Below are 12016 nucleotides of genomic sequence, written 5' to 3' on the forward strand. Positions count from 1 at the left end.
ATAAATAAACTGACTTTTTCGAATGTTTGTCCCTATTATTTGTTAATTGTCATAGCAAAAACTGTTCTAACTGGGAAACTGTAAAAGTTTTAATATGAATGGCATATCAAGATCTCCTTTGGTGTCTGTTATCAGTGGAAGATGTTCTACATTACCTTTCTTGTCACCTGTTAAAATTTTACATGTCAGAATTGTTTGACCAATTTTGAATACAGCTAATCTTGTCCTATTGCATAGCCCATCACTCAGACATAAATTACACAATAACATTACAATACATCCTTCTTTAAACAGTAATTCGGCCGGTGCAAGACCAGAGGGTGTTAGCGGTTGTAGATATTCTACGGACTATTGTAAGTTCCGCACCATCACCACCAACTGTTTCAGCATAGTCTATTGATATGCATTTAACCAATTTGCCGTGTAACCGTTCAACAGTTTTTGCGTTAATTCATTTGACTTCATCGTTTCATCAGTGCTAGGATTGCCCGTGTACTCATTTCTTCTGTTGATAACCCTTTGAGTTTTTCAATAAGATTTGGACATAATAAGTTTTCTTTTATTGGGAACTTAAACTGAGGAAAACGTAAAAATGTATAAGAGCTGAGAGCGCAGGAACTGTGTCTGACAAAAGCATTCACACGAATGAGAGGTAAGAGGACCGTGGGCGTGGTTGAAAATGGTTGAGAGGAGGGCGGGACTTGAAAAATTTCTTGCCAGTAGTCTTGTCTTGCGGGACTTGAGTAAAATCTCTTGGCAGCAGTCGTGTCTCAAGATTTTCTTTTATAATAGAGAGAAATTTTTATTACATTTATCAGCCAATACTATGGCAGATATATAGTGAAAACGTAATTATAGAACACTGTGTAGACTGATAGAGGAAAACATTGCTTTTGATGTCATCAGAATTACCTTTTGTTCATAGCATTATGTAGTATTACAGAAATGTTTGATTAAGATTAAATTAGTGAAGTTTCTTACATTGCTTTAATAGAAGCTCTGTAAGACTTTGTATTGGTGTTTGGATGTTGCCAAAATATTTTAGAATCTGTTATCTGTTCCCCTTCTGTTACCTTAAAACTCACCCTCTGCCTCCCAGCTCAACAAACCACACAAAGGCAGATAGTTATTTACTCTTATCAAGTAAAACAGACATAGGTTAGTAGATGTGGGGAGGAGAATGTGCTAAAGAAGTTAATTTTATCAGTTGTTTTCAGACCTTCCATACACCATACAGGAGCATTAAAAACAATTTATTAAATAATCTGTGTGCTAATCACCCATGCAATTAAGATCTATTCTTAGCAAATAGTCAAGTGTAGATGATATGTATCATTGCTTTTCATTGTTTTACATAATTAATAGGGTTTACATTATTTGTGCACATAAACAGTTTTCCTCTGGTTCCTGTACTCTTGATATTTTTCCCTTTACCTGTCCTATGTGGAAGGCTGAAATTCTAGTTCTTGTTCTGTCTATACAACACTTTAGAAGGCATCTATGGCTGATGCTTCACTTTTGCTTTAAGCCTATTTTGAAGCATCCAAGTTATATTTTACCATGCTTCTTTTAACTTCATCTGTTTGTTGTCTGGTACAAATCTTGTAATCGATATTTAACCCACTTCCTATTGTCCAAATGACTTGAAATTTTGCACACTTACTCACTTCCAATGACAATATATGAATCAATAATCAGTTTCACTAATTGATCAATTAATCTATGTTAGTTAAGAAATGATATTTTCATATGAAGAATAGTTACATTTCAACAATAGATGGCGATAGTAACGGATAGAAATATTAAAGTAAGTATTAAAATATTGATTACAAAATTCAAAATTATACTAAAACAAACCTAAGACTAAAAAGTCGAAAGTAATATATAATACTTTTTAAAAACCACGCTTATATTAAGTTAAAAAGTGTACTCAAAAGTAAAAAATAAGTTTCTCCTACATCACTTGTAAAATAAAAGCGTGGGCACTTTTCATCAATCAATAAAATCTTAGCAAAAGTTTCTCGTAATAAAAGCGCTTATTTTTTACTTTTTAGTACACTTTTTAACTTCAATAAGCGTGGTTATTACAAAGTATTTTATTTATTTATTTATATATATATATATATATATATATATATATATATATATATATATATATATATATATATACACACACACACAGTGGAACCTCGGTTTGCAAGCATAATTCGTTCCGGAAATGTGCTCGTAGTCCAAAGTACTCGTATATCAAAGTGAATTTCCCCATAAGAAATAATGGAAACTCAGATGATTTGTTCCACAACCCAAAACTATTCATATAAAAATGATTAATCCATATTACTAACCGAGAATGGTAAACAGGATATGGACGCAGGGACCTGCCCGTGGACGCAGGAGACATAGTGCTCAGGCACCACACAAAGCCCCCCTCCCCAGAGTGAAACGGGAGAGATTACGAACCGTCTGACATGCCGCAAGCAGGATAAAGCAAGGTCAGAAATAAAAGACAGAGTAGGAAACAAAGTAAAACGTCATAAAGATGTTAAAGAACGGGGCCAAACACATGGAGAGCAGGTTACAGATGATGAAAACTGGAATGCAACAGCTTCAAAAAAACCTAGGCACGAAACACATGCACAGCGAGATACAGAATATAAAAGCAGAAAAAACGACAGTTAAACGTCCACACCACACAGCGGAGGCAGACCTGGAAGGTGCAGGTGCCTACATCGCGTGTCGGAAGGCGCGGGAAAGTACGAAAGGCAAAGGCGCCTACACAGCATGGTAAAACCCGACATAATACGGAAGGCGTTTACCGCCATATTGTGAGTGGCACTACCGCGTAGTGAAGGCACAGGCGTCACCGCCATATTGTTCGTGGCACTACTGCGGAGTGAAGTTAGGAATAATGTGCTGCTTGGGATCGTACAGAACGCCGAACGTGACCCACCGTCTGAAACTGTGGAGGCAAAGCAGGCACGGCTTCAAACCGAACGAGCTCGACTGACGGATATACGCCTACAACACGTGTCTCAAACCGCAGAAGCATGGCAAGCACGGATTCAAAACAACGCAAGCTCCTACAATGCGCGTCTGAAACTACGGCTGCCCAGCGGCCACAGGTTCAAAACGCCAGGGGTAGGCGAGCAAAGCGAGCAGGGGGCGAAGCCCCCTTGTACAAAATATAAAATAAAAATACATAAAACAAATTAACCTGCACTTTACCTTTGAAAAGAATCATGGGTGGTGTGAGTGAGTTTCTAAACTCTTGTGGGATTGCACCCAATGGGACGACACACGGAAGAGCGTTCCAAAGCAATCGCAGTCTCCCAGCGATGTAGCAGTTCGCCGTAAAAGCGAATCTGAAAAGATCGCGGACATGCTATAAGCGCCTGCCGTTGATGAGTGATACAAGGAACATTATAAATGTGCAGGGCCCTGCCTGACTGCTGTGTCTGTGTATAAATAACCGCGCTGTTGCTGTTTCAAGCTGAATAAAGCTGGTGTTGCTAAAGTACTGAGACTCAGCTTCGTGTGTTAGGGTGCAAGACGGGGACTCGCACGTCACAGCACACACGTGCGCCCGAGCACACACACACACACACACACGCACGTACGTGCGCGTGTACACAGTCACAATTCTAATGCTCGGATGTTTACTATGAGTGAGGCACGCCGACTCAGATGGAGAACAGGAGACGATTGCCCACAATCCCGCAGCGAGAGAGAGAAGAACCATCAGCTCAGTTGTGATAACATGACACTCGGCAGACAAAGCGTATACATACTACTCGTACTGCAAGTCCTCGCTCATTTATCAAGTTAAAATTTATTAAAAATTTTTGCTCGTCTTGCAAAACACTCGTAAACTGAGGTTCCACTGTATATTATAATCATCATAGTATTATTGCAAGAATATATTTTATTTGAAATAGAGTAATTAACAGATTGTGGGAGACTTGTGGGTTAGGTTGTATGAAATCATCTACACATCCATCTTATAGCCTCCTAAACATTACGTTTACCCCTGAAAAAAGACCCAAAAGCATAGATTTTATTTTTTCAACAACAAAAAATGTTTCTGTTGCACATATCAAAAGTCAACATAACCACAGCTGTACTGATGCAGATCTAGTATACATGCTTCATTTGATATGTTTTAAAACGGTCACCAATATACACAGGCAGTGTTTGAGCAGATGTCAAGATATTTTTGTAATATTTTTTAATTTTTTATGACAGAGTATCATGTTATTGCCTGACCCACTCGATCATAATGCCTGTGCTTGCCATCCCTCTTGGTCCCTTTAGCAGTGTAGAGCATCAAGTTACAGATGTACCCAGAGCTTGCTACACACAGCATGTAGAACTTGATACCAACAACAACAACAACATTTATTTATATAGCACATTTTCATACAAAAAGTAGCTCAAAGTGCTTTACATAATGAAGAGAAGAAAAATAAAAGACAAAATAAGAAATTAAAATACATTAATTACAACATTAATTAACATAGAAAGGAGTAAGGTCCGATGGCCAGGGTGGACAGAAAAAACAAAAAAAAACTCCAGAAGGCTGGAGAAAAAAATAAAATCTGTAGGGGTTCCAGGCCACGAGACCGCCCAGTCCCCTTTGGGCATTCTACCTAACATAAATGAAATAGTCCTCTTTGTAGTTCGGGTACCGAATCATGTCCGTTTGGATGCAGTGTACTGTATCCACGACAGCCTTCTCTTTTAATCCATGAGATGCATACCTTCTACATATTGTGGAATATGACCCGGACACAAACAGGCAGACACGTTTAAATCACCCCGCACACATTTATTTTGGTGCTCCATAATACAATCCATCACTACTTACAACCCCAATACCCCTCAGTCCAGGCCAATACAATGCCTTCTCTCTCTTTTCTTCCAGACCACCTCCTTCTCTCCTTCAGAAACCTTGTCCACTCTTCCACCTGACTCAAGTCCATCTCTGAAGGGAGGCGGCCCCTTTAAATAAGCACCCAGATGTGCTCCAGGTGTGTTCCCGGCAGTCTCCCACCGACACACCCCAGTGTGGCGGAAGTGCCGGCTGTCTCCCCGGAAGCACTCCGGGTGTCCCTGTTCCTCTTCTTACCCCCAAAACCCCAGCACTTCCTGGTGTGGCAGAAGTGCTGCGGTCCAGGGTCCTCCAGATATTGGGGTCCCCCTGGCGGTGACCACGGGCCCCTACAGGGTCGAGCTTCCCAGCTCTGTACCCGCGGCCCCCAGGGCGGTCGCCCCCTCGAGGTCTGGAGGAGGCACAAGCTCTCCTCCGATCTTCTCGGGCGTCCCGGCTGGGTACCACCCCCATCCGGGTACCGCAATATTGTTGATGATCACTTGATACCCATTCCAGTTTGTACAATTTTGGTGCTGGGTGATTGGGTTCCTCATAGTCATCACTATTACTGAAATGCAGGTGTTTCATAATGAGTGAAAAATGACACTCATCATATCTTTGTCAAAAATAGGTATTTGCATCATCTGGTTTGTTGACCAGTACCATCTCTGGACTACTTTACCGATTATGCTCTGCAGTATGAGAAGACTGAAAAGTAATTGCGTCATCTTTAGCAACAGACTGCCAGTGACTGAGACAAGCAAAGTGTTTAGTTTGACTTTTCTGGCACTGCTTAGCATAGCAGTTCATTTCAGAAACTATTTTCTCTACCAGACTATCCTTGATAAATTTTTAATAGTCCAGATAGTCATGATTCAGACATCTTTAGACCATGGTTACCCAAAAATGGGCAACAACGTTATGCAGGATTGTCAACAGTAGCACAAAGCTGACACCAAAAGTGAACATCACTGAAACTTGGCAGGTTGAAAAGTACCAAGCAGATGTCAGTTTCATTGTCCATGTCAACATCTTAAGACCAATTTTCATTGCCTTCATTATTGCTCAATTCGAGCAATGGTTCATTTAGTTCTAAAACTGGCTTTATGGCTTTTCATTTGCCATTGTGTTTTTGATTGAAGGCTCTGATTATTGGCGAGTTACCACTGAGTTGCAATAAAGTGGCAAAACACATAGAAGTTCTCTGTTGTTAACATCAGTAAAGTGTACCAGAAAAAACTTTTAAGACCAAGGCCATGTTTAAGACCAGTTACTTATCAACTGGAGATTAACAGCCACTAAAATCCTTCCCACCTGATCACTTAGGCCTTTTCGTTTTGTTATTTTATTTGTGTTTTTCTCATGCATCCGTTAAAAATTAACTCTTCTCAGTTACCAAATATTATGCCATGGTCTGCTTTTTATTTATTACGTACCACCATCTACGTTGTATTAACGTCCTTAGTGTTAGACCTGTAATGTAACTCGGGCTGCGTAAATAATGCTAAAAGCGTTAATCCCGAGTGTCACTCGGGCAACTGTACAGATGCATCTTGTGTAAGCGTTAAGACCGAGTATCACTCGGGTTGTAAAGGTGCTGTCACTGCTGCCGTTCTTTGAAGGAGTACATCTGAGTGTAAGTTTTCACTAATTATGAAATATCTGCACTTTACCAACAATGAAGACTTTGATGAGAATACCATTCCAGCACCCAAAATGAAGAAAATTAGGGAGATATACCAGGCCATTGCAGCAAAATTTCAGAGCATTTACTTTCCGGACCGCAATGTCAGCATTGATGATGGTCTTGTGGCTTATGAGGGCAGATTGTCATGGATACAGTACATTGCATCAAAAAGAGCAAGATTTGGCATAAAGTTTTTTGAGCTTTGTGAATCTAAAATGGGATACATTTAGAATTTGGTTCTATAGGGAAAGGGAGAATGTGTGATCAGAAATGCAATCAGTACGGCCTTTGCCACGTCTGTGCTGACTTTGGTAGATCTGCTGGATCAAGGTTATTCTGTAACCATGGACAATTTTTATTTTTCGCCAGAGCTATTTGACATCTTGTTGTAAAGAAAGACTGATGCATATGGAACAGTACATCCCAACCGTCATGGCGTGCCTGAACACTTTGGTAGACCTGAATTACAGTGAGGTGTGCTAGTAGCTTGACAAAAGGGTAAAATGCTTGCACTGAAATGGGAAGTAAAATCTTTGTCTTCTTAGAAACGTACATAATGCAGGTACAGTCACTGTACCAGCAAAAAGTAACAAGCAGGTTACAAAGCCTTGTAGATTGTGCAAATCAAGAATTGATTTTCTATCCAGTTATGTGGAGGCAACAAAAGAAATACTACAAAATGATATTTTGTTATCTGGTGGAATGGTGCATTTGGAATGCATTTGTCTTATACAAACAAAAAGCTACTGAAACTATCTCATGCAAACTTTACATGTCAGCTTGTTGAACAAATCATTGCTGTACATCCTCCATCCTCACTACCACTAAAGAGAGACACATCAATCCAGAGCTTCTTATTGATTATATACCTCCAACTTGTACCTATGCTCTATCTATCTATCTATCTATCTATCTATCTATCTATCTATCTATCTATCTATCTATCTATCTATCTATCTATCTATCTATCTATCTATCTATCTATCTATCTATCTATCTATCTATCTATCTATCTATCTATCTATCTATCTATCTATCTATCTATCTATCTATCTATCTATCTATCTATCTATCTATCTATCTATCTATCTATCTATCTATCTATCTATCTATCTATCTATCTATCTATCTTTATTATTGTCCCATATTGTGTCTTTCACCGTGCTTTAACATTTACCACACAAATGACTAATTTTGACATTATATACTGTTTTGGCATCATTAGCAGTATTATCATTACTGTTATTATTTTTGTTATTGATCACTGCATAATTCTATTCATCATTACCACTATTAATTGTGTCATTATTACTCTTTTCAGATTTGATAAAACTAATTTTTCATGCAAAAAAATGCAATGCTTTTTAATTGTTTTTTTGGAATAAATTGCAGTGCAAAGGAGGTTAATAAGATTAGAAATGATTCATGTCTGCAATACATTCAAAGTGTTTGCACTGTTATGCAAAGGTTGCTTCAGTATTTTTTTGAGTCCCTGAACTTTGAATTGGCATAGGTGTGTACATTTTAAATATGCAGAGTGCCAGGACATGGAGGTAGGATTTGGAATTCTAGTAACAAAATTAAATATTTGTGCAGGATGTTTCGTTTTAAAACTAGTTCTAATTGAAAAATATATTTGTGTAGTCTCTCAAAGTGAATGTGTGTTTTCTCTCATTATGATGTCGAAATGTTAGTTGATACTTTTCTGTTTTAATAGAGTCTAGCCTGTATGCTTCCATGGAGGATTCAACATCAGATCGCCTAAATTTTTTTAGGTTTGATATTTCTCGCCTTCTGAAACATGGGGCATCCCTCTTAGGATCGGCTGGTGCAGAATTTGAAGTGCAGGATGACAAATCAGGTAATTATAAAAAAAAAAAAAAAAAGTCTTTTCAGTGTTTAACACTGTATATGCAGGTCAGTTTTGAACTACAAGTTGTTTTTTTTTGGTTTTTTTCCCCTCCCACCTCCCCCATTTGAGATGAACATAAGTATTGCAATATAAGGCTGGAATCTAGGTTTTTATTTTTAGTTGCAATGCTAAATATTGAAATGCTTTATCTGTGGGAATGTAAATAATACATTTTGGTTACACACATAAAAAATACATTCTCACAGGTGCCACATTGCAGATATTTCCACCAGTGTAGAGAATGTAGTATCAGTTGCTGTGTTTACATTTAAATTGAATATTTTTGGTTCATTTTGATTTCTTCGCTATAAGTGAAAGAAAGTCCTCAGTATGAATTATGCAGTTTCTTGTCGTATTAAAATCGGCTGCCTTGAAATACTACAGACTAGGGTTGTATCTCTAACTTTTGCTGACAGAATACTTGATGTATAGTGATTTAGTCTTTGGATGCACATTTAACCAAAAAGAACATTTTAAAACACCACCTTAAATCGCTTATCACATTTTTTTTTTGTGCTGCAGTGTTTGGAGGTTCTTGTAGATACTTCTGTTTTGATTGGTCAAGGCTATGACAGAGGTTTGCTAGTAAAAGAAGGCTAATAAATGTAGTTGCGAAGTCCTCTGTCACCTACACCCTCAGCTAATTAATTAAAAATATAACTTAAATAATTTTTTTAGGTAACTGAGTAATGTTTGGTTCAGTTTTCTAGTGTATATAAAAGCGTGTTACTAGTCCTTTACTTAAATAGTGACCAATTATTGCTACTAATTGAACAGACATCTTTTGACATAATTTTAACTGACCTTCTTTAACTGACTTGCTTTTTAAGGTTAAGACTTGTTAATTGTTTCTTTTCTTCTTAACTAACATCTAAAAAAACGAAATGCAAAACAAGCCAACAGATGACCATTTAAGTCATATACATCCAGTGTTGCTTAAACTAATATCTTAATTAGAAGTTAATTCTGATTGTTATGGAATTATTCATTTTGCTCAATCAGACATTTCTGAAACTTGAATTTCTTTTTCCTGAGGGCAACATAAGGATAAGACCAGATCAGTATTTCTCAGACCATCACCTTTCTTTTAAATATATTAGTGAAAGGGATGTGGTATGGTAGACACAGAGGTGCAAATTGGATAAATTTAGGTTGTTAATGTGTTGGCTTACTTGGTATCTCCATTATTTGTTTGACTACTAATTAAAGAAAAAAGTTAAAAAAAAAAAAAAAAAAATTAAGGGTTCTGAGTCTACAAAAGCAAGTGAGTTAACATTAAGACCAATTAAGTATGTTTCATTAGCAGTAGTTTCTTGGGAACTAATAAAGAAAGTGGCCTGAGTGAAAACCTGCAGCCACTTTGGCCCTCCAGAATGTGAGTTTGAAATCCCGGGTTGATTTTGCGACTTCCCTCATCGCGCGAAGTATCATAGTTCACTAGCGGTACTGATTTATGTGTGTGAATCCGAGAGAGACATAGCAAGCTCACTCACACGTCAGCCTCTGGTGTTCCTTACATCCGCTTAGCTAGCGAACAAGAGAACGGGTTTAGATGGGGTTTTTTTTTTGTTTTTTTTTTTTTTTTTTTTAGAACTTGCTTGAACATTCCAGTTGATTTCGCGACTTCTCTCATCGCGCTAAGAATCATAGTTCGCTTGCAGGAGCAATATATTCATGCTAATCCGAGATATAGGATACATAGGGAGATATAGGATATATAGGGAGGGGGAAGCGTGACATCAGGAGTGGGGAGTCAGTCTACCTCTCCCTTTTGGAGTGCACACAAAATAAAATCCATCTATAAGAAGTGGATTGCATATTGAATCACCCAGTTGTCCCATGAAAGAGAGAGACTTTCCGAGACTGTGGTCATAAAGCTTATGGTGCCGTTTCTAGACAATGGCAGAACCCTAACAACAGTTGCATAAAGTGCAACAGGAGTTTCCATCTGCAGCTAAAGTCCATCTGCAGCTAAAGTCACTTCAGTACACATGTATTTTGTCAGCATGCCCGTGTCGATCAAACACAGGAAGCATTACATCGTTAGTTTACGATGTAGGAAGAGTAGTAAATAAATCAAGGTAAATAGCATTCAATCAGGCATTTATATAAGTAATATATAAATGTTTTTCATGTAAAAGATTTTTTTGTGATAGTCTTTATAAGTACCATAAATTTACACCGGCTGTTACAGACTCAAATCAAATGTATGGTTTTTATTCTATAGTAGTAACAATAAGAGCAGCTCACTACTCAAAATGGATGCGCTTGGAATTGAACCGGGAACCTCTCGATTACGAGTCAGCAGTTCTTATTGTAGCACCACCCAAGCAGTCGTGTCAGCATCGTACACTAACCCAGTTTTTTTTCTACTGTATGTAGTCCAAATGATGATATATTACTTACCCTCTACAACTTCAGGCACCTCACACCCAGATAAACAGACTTTAACTCTGAGAATCTTCTCTGCGACTTGAGCTGCGTCGGTGGTGGGGGATGGGATAGCAGGCTGCTTGTGCTGATCGACACATTTACAAAACAAAAGACACTGATGGAGAGGTGCAAAGGAATTTAAGATGGGCCGGGATTACAAGTTTTATCGTAGGCTTCAGGAATTCTAGTGTTAATAAGTTTCATTGTACAGATAGCTCTACAACTGAGCATTGTTGTGTAAATACAACGGGATACTTTGTTTTAATACATTTCCCTCCAATGCGGAAACCTGATCTAAATGGATTGTCTCTATCCAGAGAGAGCAAGCTTTGCAATTAGTCCCTATACCTGAGTTTGTAGCCAGTATTTTAAAAAGAGAGGATTTTCGTGAGCCAGGGTCTGAGATGGAGCGGCAACTGCTGAAGTAGGGAGCAGTCCCTGTGTCATTTGAGTGGAACAACTTTTCCGTTCCACTTACAAGATCACGGGGTTTGGAAGAGGAGAAAGTGACCGACGGAGGATGACACACCAGGTGAGGAGAAGGATTATAAAATCCTCAATGACCCTGACTGTGTTTCGGCTACGAAACCAGCAGATGTCAACATAGCGCTTGATCCTCCATCTGAGGAAACAAATTGAGACCCTTACAATAAAGTAGCAGTGTAGCATTCACTGTTTTGCTAGCTCAGACAGAGACCTTTGTTGGATGGATGAATTCTCTGCTTTTTACATGGCTGTTTCAGATATCTTGTATCCTTAAAAGGATCGCTTGCCTTTTGACACACTAGTTGGAATAAGCACATGTGACAGTGCAGAGTTGCCGTTTTTATAGGTGCTCCTGCTATTAATGATGTAATGCCAGCTCATTCTTTGGTAATTCATCCCTAGCTTATATAACCTGTCCAGTGCCATTGCAGTATTAAACTTAGATAAATATTAACCTGTTCCTGGATAAAGTTTAATGACGAATTATTGAAATTCTGCTTTGCTTTTTTTAATTTTTTTTTTTTTTTTATATTATAAAACCCTACTCTGGTCATTGCTTGCAAGGACTGGGTGTTGGGCAAGGTCATGGGTTCCAGCGGCTGTCGCAAGTGTCCTGGATAAAAACCAT

The 12016-nt window shown here is 38.3% G+C and overlaps 1 protein-coding gene across 2 annotated transcripts in view; it reads left to right on the forward strand.

The window, feature by feature from the left end:
* Positions 1-12016, forward strand: part of btaf1 (BTAF1 RNA polymerase II, B-TFIID transcription factor-associated) — a 99799-nt gene that overhangs the window by 17897 nt on the left and 69886 nt on the right. For both annotated transcript variants that reach the window (XM_051922156.1, XM_051922157.1), the window contains exon 4: positions 8275-8418. In XM_051922156.1, coding sequence (XP_051778116.1) covers positions 8275-8418 — 144 coding nt within the window. The remainder of the gene's footprint in view (positions 1-8274; positions 8419-12016) is intronic.

The sequence above is a fragment of the Erpetoichthys calabaricus genome, chromosome 2 (genome assembly GCF_900747795.2).
Source record: "Erpetoichthys calabaricus chromosome 2, fErpCal1.3, whole genome shotgun sequence".
Taxonomy (NCBI): Eukaryota; Metazoa; Chordata; class Cladistia; order Polypteriformes; family Polypteridae; genus Erpetoichthys; species Erpetoichthys calabaricus.